The 15,434-nt window shown below is 28.7% G+C and overlaps 3 protein-coding genes across 4 annotated transcripts in view; 1 reads left to right on the top strand and 2 right to left on the bottom strand.

Moving 5' to 3' along the window:
* Positions 1-1,561, top strand: part of LOC112682016 (vitamin K-dependent gamma-carboxylase) — a 15,476-nt gene extending 13,915 nt beyond the window's left edge. For both annotated transcript variants that reach the window (XM_025552458.1, XM_025552460.1), the window contains exon 9: positions 307-1,561. In XM_025552458.1, coding sequence (XP_025408243.1) covers positions 307-644 — 338 coding nt within the window. In that variant the 3' untranslated portion in view covers positions 645-1,561. The remainder of the gene's footprint in view (positions 1-306) is intronic.
* Positions 1,562-5,712: 4,151 nt separating this feature from the next.
* Positions 5,713-10,757, bottom strand: LOC112682182 (the record flags this gene model as incomplete). Its single annotated transcript, XM_025552706.1, has 13 exons — positions 5,713-6,030; positions 6,092-6,271; positions 7,226-7,311; positions 7,364-7,485; positions 7,546-7,751; positions 7,844-7,915; positions 7,985-8,153; positions 8,330-8,452; positions 9,518-9,743; positions 9,837-10,049; positions 10,121-10,265; positions 10,577-10,654; positions 10,722-10,757. Coding segments are annotated over 13 exons (1,767 nt in total), but the record flags the coding sequence as incomplete, so codon positions are not given.
* Positions 10,728-13,725, bottom strand: LOC112682181. The gene is made up of 3 exons (XM_025552705.1): positions 13,715-13,725; positions 13,317-13,629; positions 10,728-10,933 (listed from the first exon to the last, which is right to left on the bottom strand). The coding sequence occupies exons 1-3, from the start codon at positions 13,723-13,725 to the stop codon at positions 10,832-10,834; spliced, it is 426 nt and encodes a 141-aa protein (XP_025408490.1). The 3' UTR covers positions 10,728-10,831.
* Positions 13,726-15,434: the final 1,709 nt, after the last annotated feature.

Raw genomic sequence — 15,434 nt, 5'->3', positions numbered from 1 at the left:
GGGGGGGGGGGGTGTTTCGTATTGCAAAAATCTGGATTGTACATAAGTCTGAACTGCACTCATATGTCTCGAGGGACACGTGGATGGGCTAGGCAACAGCTTCAAAATTCGTTTTTCCGAAAACTTTTTTTTCTTCCGAAAAAACGGATTCAGATGTTCGTTTACAAGTATCTGACGACCGAAATCGCCGCGGGAAAGTTGTTTGTGAAAAAACAGATCGATTAAAAACACTAGCCCAACAGCGTGGGATAACAAAAATAAATATTACGCGCCGTTACGAAAATGTTTTAACGTTGGTTCGAACAGGTATGACGGTGACGAACGACGACTACATGCCGAACGCGACCGCGACCACGTTGGCGGTGCTCGAAGGCGCCGTGGCCGTGCGCGAGCTGCGCGACGACGGCGGTGAACCGGTGCGGTTGGTGTCGGGCGAAGCGGTGGAGGTGACCGGACGCCACGCGGTGACCACGGTGAGCGCGACGCCGTCCTGTTCCGTGTACGCGGCCGAGTCTACGGATGCCGACACCGAGGACGGCCACCGCGGGGGTGGCGTTGACAGTCGGCCCGGGTGTTCGGACGCGTGTTACGCGTTCGCGTTCGACGCGATAAAAGCCGCGTTTTCCGCGATTTTCAGAATATGATGCCGCCGCCGTTTGTAGCCCAACGCGGTGCTGCCGATGTGTTTAAAACACGCTACGACATCGTACATCAAGAGCCTCTCCGCGCCAACGCCAACCAATTGTTATTTTTTTTTCCTCCGATTCAACATTTCGATACAAATCGAAGCGCCCGCACAATGGAAACGCGTCAAATATTTGTTTTTAATTTTTAGCCGAACAAACTTTTGTTAATGTTTTTTTTTATCATTCTACGATCGATTGTAAGTGTGCAAAAGCTGTGACCGACGTGTTTTGTACTATCGCCATCAAATCGAGTGTTATATTCGTACACTGAATGGTAAACACACAATAAATATCGCGACAGTACCGTAATTTTGACAATTCTCGTGAAAGCCTTCCATCCACAAAGTCTACCATGACACCTGTCACAGATAAATTAAACGTCGCGCCGCGTCGCTGGCCTAACCGAACCTAATCTAAAATATATCAGTGTGCACTTTCTCCACCATCCGTATAATCAAATTCGCGTACCCCGCGCGAACTCAATAAAACCATATTTACGATGCGTCGGTGATACAATCTTGAAAATGCTTCTTTGTTGAATTGATATTTTAGAACTTTTCGCGACTATACGTATGACATATTTTTTCATTGAATAGGGTGTGCGTATAGTAATCGAACAATAAAAAAACTATTTCTGAACTTAATCATGTTTTGTTTTTACGTCTTTGGGTTCGAATAGTCTTACCCTCCTGACTGTAGTAGGAGCCCAGTGAAAAAACATTTCAACTCCTCTTTGCGTTTATTTTTTTATTTATAAAAACGCCCGAAATTCCAGAGTACCAAAAAATGTATTTTCTAATAAATCAATATTATAATTAATGTGGTGCACCCAAGTTATTCCACTTGCGTATTTTTTTTTATTTTATTTTTTTTAATGCTTGATTTCTAAGTAAATTTAAAATGTGTTTTGCTTAATATTAATTTAAATACAATATTTTTTATTGCAACAAATTGTAGTTTAAACATTTATTTTTATTTAATCGCTTTGCTGTAATGTGCGAACAAAAACAAATTAAAATAAAAAAAAAAAATATATTTATTTTGTCTTAGAGCAATTGTAACTGTTTTGGAACGTTAATTATAGAGTTTCAATGAAATAATTTGTAATAAAAACATAATGGCCAACGGAATGGACACGCATGATGGAAGAGAACGATCGCTTACCGTTCGATACAGCGACTGAACATCTATGAATTTTTCCTGTGCGAAATTCATTCGTCGTCCGGCGTAAAAAATGAGCCAATACATTCTGACCAAACTGAAATGTTTAAACGTTTACATAAAATATATAACGTTCGCGGATTTCCGTATATCCACTGAAATAATTGAAATCAAAATATAAAATTATAAAATGTACATTTCATTTTTTATAAATATTCCAATTATCGCCTCTCGCAAACAATTTAATTCCAAAAATCAGTCGATTGCCATTATTGCCAATATCAACCTTACATTTTTCCACTATATTTTATCTTTTCGTGTAGGTATACTCACTATATAAGATTGCGTGTTTAAACGTTAAATAAACAAATAAAAAAATGTAACAAATACCATAGATCTACAATCACATGTAATTTGTGGCTGCGATACGATTAAATTAAGGTAGGTACAAATTATTTGTATTGTACGACAGGTAATTAACCTCAACATAAACGTTCTAAAAACCACAAACGGAAATATTAGTGGGCATACGCAATTATCGCAAGTGTGAGAAATCAAATCGCAAGTACGATATATCAATTATACGTTATATACCTTTATATGTACAAATACATATTTTTGAATAGGTCGGTATTTAAGCGTTGCGTGAATATGTTTGGCATTACAAGTGTAATAAATTACACCATACGTGATCAAAAAAAAAGAGACGTGCACGTTTTCAGTTCGAGTAAATTTTGGAAATGATAAATATTACATAATTATGTATATTTGTTTGGACAGATTCGTTTTGTTTTAATACACTCATTCCATTTTCCCGTTTTCCATATTCTTCGTGGTCATATGAATTTGTGAAATAGTTGCGGCCAGGGCCGTCCCAAAGGCGGGTTTTGGGAGGGGGATATCTCCCCCCCCCCCTAACGAAAACACCATGTCGGACTTGTTTCATTATAACCTAGAAGAACCTAATTTTACTTACGGAAAACAAATATTGCCTACTTCGTAGTACAGTGTATACACCAATAAAAATTATAGAACTACTTATTATACAATATAAAATATTATTATATATATATTATATGTATAATTAAATAGTCAATTTTAGGAACGTGCAACACTGACATAAAAAGTAAAAATACGACTACATATAGTTAATTATATTACCTACATACATATAGTAAAAAAATTGTAGTTAGCATTTTTCATATTAATCACCCCTCCCCCCTTGATTTTCATCTTCGGGTCGGCTTTAATTGCGGCGCACCAGTGCGTCGATAATAATTTTGTTTCGTTTTCGACACAACATTATCATGTTCACGATACTTCGATTTCGATTACTATTCGTCTATATCATACTTACATCAATAATTTCCGTGAGCTCGTTCGTGCATGATGCCTCCGATCTAACAAATATTTTCGGCAACTCAGTAATACAAACATCAATGCTATGTGACCATCTGTAGAAGTACAGTGTACGTGAAGCAATACTTCATGAACATCATCGATAACCAAAAGCGTGTAACGTAAAATCATGTTTCTATCAAATCGTTTCGAAAGAAAAACCAAAGGGTTAGAACGTAATTAAGTAATAACAGTATTGAAGTAATTTATTATTGTTTCTACAAAATATAACATGATGTACGGCGCGCATGTATATATTAATGGTTATAAATTATAAACAAATATTCAATTCGATCGCTATTAATTAATTTTTAAACCTGATTTAAACTTAAAGACAATATTATTTTTTACTTCTATAATTATCCTCCTCGTGCCCGAATACACACCCACACTCATGCTAACTCCCCCCGCACGACCACACGCAAACCTGCACCACCCACATTGTCATACATAACCCATTACAAACACACATGCACTCGTGCCATCATACCATGTTACCCACACATAAACACACACGTACCTTCTCACGATAACTTTCCCCGTGTATACGCCATACCCTCGAAATCACATGCTACATACATCCTTAATCCTGAGAGGTCTATAGTCCCTAACAAAATCTAGTGGTAAAATAAAATACATTAACAAAGTAATTCGACACATCAAAATAAAAAAGAGGTAACACTTCAAGGTCGGGTGATACAAGGACGAGTAAACTATATTGCTGCCCTGATCTTTTAAACTTAACATCAATTAACCAAATACCATTGCTCCCAAAAAAACAATTCCGAGCGTTCCAAAATTATGAAATTTCTATAACATGTAAATACTCAATAAATGTTTCTAATTGTTATGAATATTTTTAGAATAACAACTAGTTAATTTATACCGTATAATCATAATTTGATGAAACGCTAAATTTCGTCTAAATTTCATTTTCTAACGCTTTTTTGTAACTTTCATTTAAAATGAACAAATTTATTGTCTACAAAGAAAATCTTATAAAAAATATTCAACTATTATTGAAAGTTTAATAAATATATTAACTAAAACAATTTTGAGGATTTTTATCAGATTTGTCGAGTAATATTCAAAAACTCTTAATTTTTTTTTTTTGGAAAATATTGAAATTTTTTTGAAAATAATCAGTTAGAACAGCGATTCTCAAACTTTCCCAATCAAGAACCTTAAGGAAATTTTGTGGAATCCCAATATCTCTAACTTCAACTTAACCTCAATTTTTTAATTATTTATTGAAAAACCAACATTCAAAAAAATGTTTTAAAAATTGTTCATGATTGTTATTTATTACAATTACTACTCTCAATATTCATATATTTCTCGCGGAACCCTTGATATTGTCCCACGAAATCTTAAAGTTTTGCGCAAAACACTTTTAGAATTACTGAGTTAGAGTATTAATAAATATTTAGAAACAATGTTAGTTAACTTAGGGAACAAAAAAAAAGTTTTACCAAAAAACAGCTAATTTTCTCAAGTACATTTCACATAAAGGTGGTACCCTCTGAATTTTTTTTTTTTACAGTTTTAATCAAAATACAATTAATACATTCAACTGAGTTAGTAATAAATAATCATTTGATGAATATATTTAAATAATATATCTATATTTAGAATGAAGATATAATTGTCAAAATATTAATTACATAATAATGATGTGTTCCATAGTTATAAAATATATAAATATTAAACTTAACCATATTCAATAAATTGTTATTTTCTAACATTATATAGTAATTAAATAAATTTAATTACAATGACTATTTATAAATTGCTTTCACGATGTACAATATACAGAAAAATACTCCTACACAAGGTTTGCATCAAACAAACATTCCAAATTCCAGTTACAGTATTGAAATATGAATATCAAATTCATTGAGATAGTCTCTAACTTTTATGAAGCATTAGTATTTTAGAAATGTATCACTGAAGCAGATATATAAAATAAAAACTAGTCAATAATTAAGTATAAAGAATTAAGTGTTATATGAATTGAATACTTTTCTTTAGCATTTGTTTCAAACATATAACTTGTAAACAATATTAACAAAAAGATTTAAACTTCAATTGGAAAATCTTCAAAACTTAAAAATAAATAATATTATAAAAATATATTGAGCTAAAGCTCTAAAAATCAGACTATCCGTTACAATAAATAAAAACAATAAAATAATTAAATATATAATAGATATTATGTTATTTTCATAGTAGTATAGTTCTATACATTATAATAGATAAACATTCAAAATATAAACAATTTCATAGAATCTGAAAATATATATATATATATTATATACTATGTGTATATTTGTACTAGAAAATATAGTATTCTATGTATTTATTAATAGCACAATATGTATTTATAAAATTACGTAACAGCATACAAAAAACTCAATGGTAATTATAAGTTATAAAATACATAAATATTAAACAGTACTATATATATAATGTATTTATGTATAAACTGTAGAATATAAAATTTTAAAGGCACCAATTACAAGTCTTGATAAATCATACTATTAGTTTCTAGCAAGGTTAAAATTAATAGAAAATATATAGTTTTAAAGTAACAAAATTATTTATAAATAAAATTAAAAGAATAAAATTCTAATAAGTGAATTAAACTCGTATACATATTACAGTTTATCAACCATTAGAGCAAATCAGAATGCTCTGTATGTATAAATAATGGTTGTGGTATGGTTTCCATCACTTCATGTTCACTTATTGTTTGTAGATCAGATACAACTGTTACACAATTTAACTAAAAACATAATTAACAAAATTTTATTTAAACTTAATAATGAAAAATATTTACAACAAACCTGTTTTTTTATCTTCCTTCTATAACCTGGACAACCTTTACTTGACCTCCACGGCAGCTCTTTACCTCCACAATTATTTTCTAAATAATCAAGAACTACTTGAATATTGTAAATGTCCGAAATTAATTTTTCACTGTTTTCATTATGACTTATCTTATTCATTTTTTCATCTTCATGTAACTAAAATATTAAAATAATTAGATTCTATGGAATACAATTAGATATTTGAATTATGTTATAACAATGATTAAGTAATAATTAATTTTTTTTTTTTTTTTTTTTAATCCAGAGCAATTTTGGCCAAATGGATGTAAGTGATGTTTGATACATAATAGGGGAATATATGGTAAAAATATTTTTTGTTTTTAGGGTATACTATATATATACAGCAGTGGTTCTCAAACTTTTTTGTTCGCGGGGTCTTTATATTTCTAAAAAAAATTATCAGAGTCCCAAAAATCAGGAATGTCTATTTGAGATAACAATAATAGGTATGAGAATAATGACGTAATAATATTTCATCAAATTCATCAGTATAATCATTGGTCGTTTCTAAATATTCCTTTAACAATGAAAAACTATATATTTTATGACAAAAAAAAAAACATACAGTCCAAAATTTAATTTTTTGTTAAAAATAAACTCAGATTTTGTAATTTGCTGTGAAAAATGTGATAATTTTATCTTGTATTAATAAATGTATTAAATTTAATCCTGTGAAAATATCAGCCAAGTAATGAAGTCGAAATAAGCAAATTTTGTCAATAAGTCTGATTTTAAACCAAATGGGTGTTAGGTGAAAAAAAAACGTACAATTTATTGCGCAATCAAGTAATCGTACCAGTGTTTTTCCTCAATAACTAAAGATTACAATAATATTTGAATTTCATTAACTCAGATGTGCCTGCGGAGCCCTAGAATTTCACGAAGCACAGTTTGAGAACCGCTGACATAGAGCAAGGATACGTTGACAATTTCTTCTCTCAGGATGATCACCTAATCTGAAAAGCAAAACAGCTGATTGCCAGAATTTAACTGGCAACTATGTATTTAGTATGGCTAAACACTTTTAATTAAATTATTATTTTTAAGTAAAGCAAACATATATATATAAAAAAAATATATACAACATACCTTGAAAGCTTCTTTTCGGGCATTTTTAAGATTAAGAACTGTACGATTGTAAGATCTTCCATATGAAAGTCCAGTTTTCGTTAAATCTATAATATAATTGGATTAGATAGTATAAAATAAAATATTTTTAAAACTTACAATGATTTTTCTGATTAATCAATAACTCAAGTCGGTTGTTTAAAAAATGTTTGTCATTTTTATTTGCACAACCAAACTCATCTTCCCACTCTCTTTTCTGGACGTTGATTTGATTTTGAACACTACTCAAATAATAATTTACAATTATAAAATATTTGTACAAATTACATTTAAGTACACACTTTTTAATTTTTGACAGAATTTTCATCAACTCTAATGTATTTTTCAATAACAAACTGTCTTCATTTGACAAAAACCCAGATCTTAAAATTCTCTCCACATGACTCCTTATGGGTTTTTTTTTAATCCGTTTCATAACACTTCTAGAATGAGTCTGCATTGTCCTTTCTATACTTCTCATTTCATCAATTTGAGGACTATATGACAACTTGAGAAAATAATTAAAATATTAAATTTGTAAAAAAAAAAGAATGTTACAGTTATAGTTTACACTATAGCTTGTTGAAACTTTCAAATTACCTCATCAACTTCGCAAACTAAACTATCTTGACCATCAGATAATTGTGTGCATGATTCAACTTTTGAATTATCCTAATGAAAAAAATATAATTTATCAAACATAAAATTCATTTATTCAATAAATATTTTATACAATTTTACCTTATCTAATAATAAACTATTGGCAACTGAATTATATGGATCATTTTCTTTGGTACTTAAACTTTCTAGGTTACAGCTACTGGACTTCTTCAATGCATTACATATCATAGAGTCATTTATCTCAGTGGAACCATTATTCAACTGCATTCCATCATCACTCAACAACCTGCTACCAGCATCAACACAAAACTCCTTTCAGCTCCCTATATATGTCAACTAATTCTTTTTAAATAAGCCAACTATCCCTAGCTACTTTTTACCTCATTGCCCCATGTATTAGAAAAACTAAACTTAAAAAAATTTTGATATATAAATTGAAATGTTGAAATAATAAATATTACTAACCAAAATAGAGTCTTTTTGTTACATAAATTATTTTTATTGTAAACATTTGCATCTCGACTGAGATTTTCTTTTATTACTAAACATGCTTTATTATGAAACATCCTATTTTCAATTTCTGCTTCTCTGTAGAAAAAAAATATAAATAATAAATATATAAAACAAACTCTTTTAAAAAATTTATATTATTTTATATTATAATTCAAAATATTTTCAATGGGCTCAATAAGCAGTTTTTAAAAGAGAAATTTTAATTTAAGTGGTATTAGTTTATTATTATTGATTATAAAATTTGATTTATAATACATTATATACTTTTTAATGCTTTAAGTATTAAAGCTAAAAATAAAAATTAATTAATTTAAAAAATACTAATTCACTTACACATTTCAAGGAATATTATATTAAATTATAAATATTGCAATTGCAATAACAATTAATAAATATAATATACAATAAAAATATCTAATTTGCAAGTATTTCATTATGAATAATTAAAATTACCAAAATATTTTAATAATTTTTAATTATATTTATACAGCCTCATATATTAGTATTATAATAATAGTACCTATATATATATATATATATAGTAAAGAATATTTAACAAATTATTTTGATCTTAAATGAACTAATAGCAATATAAAATAATAGAGCAGCTTAAAAAGTCTACATAGTATGAGTATGTAATAGCTAAGAAGTGTATTAGCGGGCAAAAATAAAAATCTACAATAACAGTACACTTCTACACTTCTAATGTTTAGTAGTGTATATACAGATTATAATTGCTTACATATAGATTTTTATGTCACTTATAATTGTACACATTTAAAAATATTAATATGTTTATACTTAGTTAAAAAAATAATCCTTATCAAATGTATAAACACTCACAATATCAATGCTTATATTCAAGGTCTAGCAGATAAAAAAAAAACAATTTAAAAATGTAGAATCTCGAAGAGAGAATATTGGACTTATCAAAGAATTTTAAAATTATTAAATTTTATTATAAAGTAAAACCATTTAATATACATGTATATATTTATACCCCTTAAAATAAATATCTAATGCAGTGAAATGAGATGTGAAATTATCATGCATTTTTATAAATTTGAGTTAATAAAAAAATTGTGTAATTTAAATGAAATTATTTTAATTTTATTATTACTATTTAAGTAAAAAACTTACATTAAAACATTTTTTAAATTGTCCATAAACTGTAATGCATTATTTTGGCTAGGATTAACAACATGTTTTGTTAAAAGTAATGTGAAAAGATATACTAGTTTTTCCTTGTAAGATTTGTGTTGTCTTCCATAAGAATCAACAATATCCATTATTCGTTGTAAAGTTAGTATGCTGATATTATCCATGGAATTAATAATCTCTCTATATTTTTTATTGATGTTGAGATCTAATGAAAGAAACATTTTTATTCATTATAACAAGTTACAATATTTATTTTATTTTATTTATTATTCTTAAAATAATTTTAAAAAATAAGTACCACAAATCATTGAATATAGTTTAGGAGATATCAATGGTTTAGGTAAGAAATAAAGCCACATGACCAATACTGTTGCAACATCTACTGCATCAACATCCATTATTGTTCTACAATTGATATCGGGTCCACTCACTAATTCATAAGCATTTATAATATTTGCTTTTTGTATATTGTTAGAATATGCTTTATCAAATAAACATTCTTCATATATGCCTAAAAAAATGAAATGATTGAATTAATACAATGTATATTTAATTCAAGCTATTTAATTTCTATAAACATACCATAGTCCACTATATAATCATATATTTTTTGCACAATAAATGGTAACCCATCACAATTTAATGGCAGATTTTCCAATGGTGTACCAATCAAAATTAACTTTTCTGAATTACATTCTTCTAATAACATCTCAAACTTCAATTCTATCTAAAAAAATGTTTTAATAAATATAAAATAAGTAATACCAATACCATTACCATAAATATCCCTATATATAAACATAAAAGTTTACATTTCAAGAAGCCAAATCAATTTAATAATAATAATAATTTTAACAATTAGAAAATATTTTGAAACATTTAGAAAATTAACATCAAAAACACAATGTATTTTTAACAAATTATATTTGGAGACAGATCAAGGTTAAAAAATGAGAAGTTAATGCTCAAAAAATTTACATAAATCAATAAATACATTATCATGAATAAATTATAAATGTAAAAATGAAAATTTTATACCTGTTTATTAAACATCTGTGTGTCAGTACAACATGTAGTTAGTTTCATTTTTATACAATTCAAACTCTGGCTAATTCTCTAAAAAAATATATTTATTTTGAATAATTTATTATTAAAGAAAAATTAAAATTATATAGTAACTTACTGCAAACCACTGCAATAAGTTCAACAGCTTGAAACACTTTTAATTCAAATAATTTATACCAATACACGATTCAGAAAGTCATATCCCAATCACGGCACATTTTAATGCTTTTATGGCTGCTTCAAGAAATGAGTAGTTACAAGACGTAATTTTAACATATAGAGATAAAGAATATGACCTTCATTGTAGTGGCTGTAGTTTAATAAATAAATCTATCTGTAAAAATAAAAAATAGAACTATAACAACTGTTGCCACATTGGAAAATTGTATATCATATATATGTGCAATTTTTTTTTTTTTTTATTCGTCTCTTATCTAAACAAATAAGGAAAAAAAAAATGTAAAAATTACAAATATTTATGTTAGAAATGACAATTTTACAACTCTATTTAAATCAAATAAAATTTATGCAATATTTCATATGCTTATAGCTTTTTAAAAATTACTATTAATAATAACATTAATAAAAAATTTTAACTGTAAATGAAAGTTTTATTAGCAACTAGAGTTAAAATATGATTTATTTTGATTTTCAGATCCCTATTTCCAATACTATCAATAATGTGTCTGTCATTTCCCAATCATAGAAAATATCATCCATGAAAGCTCTAAATGATTTACGCTAAATGTTATCCAACAAAAAAAATATGTTAATGCAAACCAAAAATATATCATTAATTAATTGCAGAATTAATTCATTAACATTTTAAATTTTAAAACTATATAACATTTTAGCTAGTTTAAAAACATAAACAATAATAGTAATTCAATAGCTTTTCTAAAATAGAATAAATGTATAGTACAATACAATTTAGCTAAGTATTCAGCTAAATTACTTTTCATATTTTTATTTTTGGCAATAAATTTACAATTTGGCAGAGTTCTTCTTCTTCCTAAAATTAAAAGTACGTGGGTACTTACGTGGGTAACCTATTTACATTACTTTTGTGTTTTTGAAGATCATAACATCAAAAACTATTATTTAATAATTTAATATAAGTAAAAAAAAAACTATACCTAATAAAAATAAAAAAATGACAATTATTGTTTAATTTAAATTTTTTTGAATTCAATGAACTTAATGCAAATATAAATATATTATGGTAATATAATTTTCTAATAATTTAATTTATAAATATTAATTATTATATTAAATGAAAGGCAAGTATTGTAAACAAAATTCCAAAAATCTGAACTGTGTATGAATTATGCAAAAAAAATAATTAAGAAAATATGTATAAAGATAGCAGGATCATTGTTTGAACCAATATACACAGTTATTAAATATTCTTAAATAAAGTATATTAAAATCGATTTAAAAAAAATAATTAAAAATACCTAAACAATCAACTCATTTAAACAACTCGTTAAAATATGAATACTAGATATTTAATTTAAGTAGTGTTTTGTTTGAACATAAATCTTTACTTTTTTAAATAATAAATGATTAGTTAACATCAGTTTAAAACTAAATATAATTAATAGTAGATCTATGAATGTAACTAAATAAATTATAATACTTCTAAAACTGTATTTTTTATCTGTAACCTGTTTAACCATAGACAAACGGGGAAATAGTATTTTTAAGGAATTTATCAAGGAATGAAAAAGTTTGTTAACAATTCCTACAAAATATGCAAGTGTGAATTATGTAAATAAGATTACATAATTTATCATTACCAGATTAATGTTGTTGATAAAATTACTATGCATTGTTAGAAAAATAAATAAGGAATTTTTATTGTAGTATAAGTATACCTAATCAACTGTATAGATAATAAATAGTAGTATTAAGTTTCAACAAATGAATACTGTTTGGAGAATTATTATGAGATAGTAACATTAATTATGTTATTATTATTAATAGTATTAATTATTTACAAAAGCTTACTTATAAGAGGAAAACAGACGAAGTACCTATTGAAAACAATAGGACTTTATAGAACTGTTAAACTATACAAGTCTCTACACTATTTAGTACGTACATAGAGTACCTACCTATATTTCATAGATATCAAGGGATATTAAAATCAATGATCTAAAAATAACGCAGGCGATAATAATGGAAAATTATTGTAATGTGGTATTCCAATGCCAACCAGAGTCATCACGTCAGGAATAAATATAATATCTTTAATGCAACCACCATGATATATTAATAATATCATATAGTACGTAATACAAGTTATGAAAATAATTCGATAGGTTCACATCGTACACGTTAAGATACTGTTTATGTAATGAGCACATAGAGACGGTGTATTTAGTGAAACATGTTATGACGGTAATATTTCACACCTGTGCTTTTCAAAAACAATTTAATGGCTTGTGCGCGCTAACGTGTCGAAACCTAAAAAATGTAAACGTCTTAAATTTGTCTACATTTCAGAACCTATTTCCTGGTGACCAATGGACGGACGACACGACGAGGGCAAAACGTGTTTACTCGATTTACGCTAAGAATTGTGAAACGATAAAAAATTAAAAAAAAATGTAAAAGAATAAATAAATAAAGCGATAATAACACGAATCGCGTGGGATTAGCGCCGTCGCGGATCGATCGCACACGGCGTGCCGCGATCGAGTGCACTTACCGTGTGCGGCGAGAAGGCCGTCCGGACGAACACACCTGCGCTGCCGGCCGGCGCGAGGTCGTCGGGTAGCGAAATTGGCGGTCCGGCTTGCGACAGCGGAACAACGTACAACGGCGATAACACGGCGAAAGGCGAGTGGACGGGAAGTGAGCACCACCGCAGATGGACTAGGACTGACAACAGTGTCTTACAAGTGGGTATTGCTGAGCGATCGGTGCGCAACGCCGAACACGGTACCCCTGCATCACTGCGCGGTGGTGGTGGGTCGGTCGCGAACGAGCGGATCGCGACGAACGAATCGCGACGAACGAATCTGTACGACGTACTCGGTCATATCGACCTCTGGGTCTTTTGCCGGCTTCGAATGAAACTTTTCTTTCGGTCCACGTACGACGAACATGTATATCATGACGCTGACCGAAACCGCAGAATATAAGATGTTGATCTTTCGTACGTACGGTAAAAATACTTTCAAAATATGTTTTTACCGTACGGTGGTGGGGATAATTATCATTGTGGTCGCTCGTTTTCTATTTACGAATTCGCGATTGTTATAATCAATCTCAGTCAATGATTCTAATGAAAATCGATTCACCCAATGATAAGAACAATATTAAACGACTGACCGTAAGTACTGAAATTACCGAATCATTCGATCGAATCACTAGACTGATCCGATTCAAATGATTCGAATCGTTCAAACGACCGACGATTCCCATCTCTACTGCGCGGAGGTGCGGCTGTACACCCGGTGGGCCCGAAAGCGGTTCTCCTCGAAACCCGCTGTACGATCGACTGGTAGCGATGATTCGTGGAAGGGATGAACCAGTCGTGCCAACATCGTCTCCCCGCCGTCTGCGCGCCAAGCCCGGACCTACGCCATAAAACTAAAATAATACTATTAAAATAAAAATAAAAAATAATATGATGGTGTTACCGATTACGAAGAACTCGCTTTAAGAGCCCTAAGTATTTCATTTATATCCAAACGGTAAATTCAAATAAGTGACTTGGTACAATTTTTTTTTTTTTACGTAAAATTTGTTCATTTTTATTTTTAATAAAATAAAGTCTATAATGTCTAATCCAATTTTTAATTAAATATAGAATATCAAACACAGTGCTGAGTTAAGAAGGCGGGCAATTGCCCCCGGTGGCAATTTTTTAAGAGTTGCAGTTTCTTAACGGCAAAAACGGATACTTAAAAGTTTTCTTGTATATTAAAATTTCTTTTAGAATTATTAATCATATAAAAATGTGTATAAAAATAAATATTAGTAACATAATATTATTATATTATATTATATTATATCGTCTACTCCAGAATTATCAGGTAAGTGAGCATTCAGCATATTATTAGTATGACTACCTATATTATTATTATAGCGCTCGGAATTTTCTATTTTCCTTCGTACTATCATTATATTTTTGAGTATAAATTATATACAATATTTTTACAGCAGTACTCGTAAATACACTGATACAAACCATGTTAGACAACATAGTTGTGACAAAAAATCGTATTTGTTGTATACCCGTGTTATAATTTATAACTAGGGCTATAATTTATATGCAATTGCATGTTTTTTTCCTCAAGTCCAAATTGATTGGTTTTCAGTATATCCACGATATGGCTTATTGTCGATTGAATAGAACCATTTTTATTTTGCATATTTTGAACATAATGCATATAATTTCATATTTTTAGATTTTTGAAAATCTTGTTCATTTTGATAAATTTTAAACTTAAAATTTAACTATTTTTAATTTATTGTTAATTTTAAATGGTATTTATCTAATGAACATTTATTTTTCGAATCGTCGTAAATATACTACATACATAAATCTTAATCGGACGACCGATATAATTATCCAGACATTATTTTTTTTATTTACAGTGGAGCGTCGATTATCCGCACGTCAATTATCCGGCCCGTCAATTATCCGCACTACAAAATTTTTGAGTACAAATTTATTTTTAGTTTAATTTAATTTAGTTTTATCATTCGTTATGTTATATCGTGTACTGTATTTATTTATTTTTTATTTGAGCTTTTAGTAAACTATTAAGCTCGACAATTAAACATACACACATTATTTTAAGACGTACTTATTAGA

Source organism: Sipha flava, unplaced genomic scaffold (genome assembly GCF_003268045.1).
Source record: "Sipha flava isolate LNK unplaced genomic scaffold, YSA_version1 1_pilon_pilon, whole genome shotgun sequence".
Taxonomy (NCBI): Eukaryota; Metazoa; Arthropoda; class Insecta; order Hemiptera; family Aphididae; genus Sipha; species Sipha flava.
The sequence above is the reverse complement of the archived record's forward strand: the minus strand, read 5'-3'. Positions and strand labels throughout refer to the sequence as shown.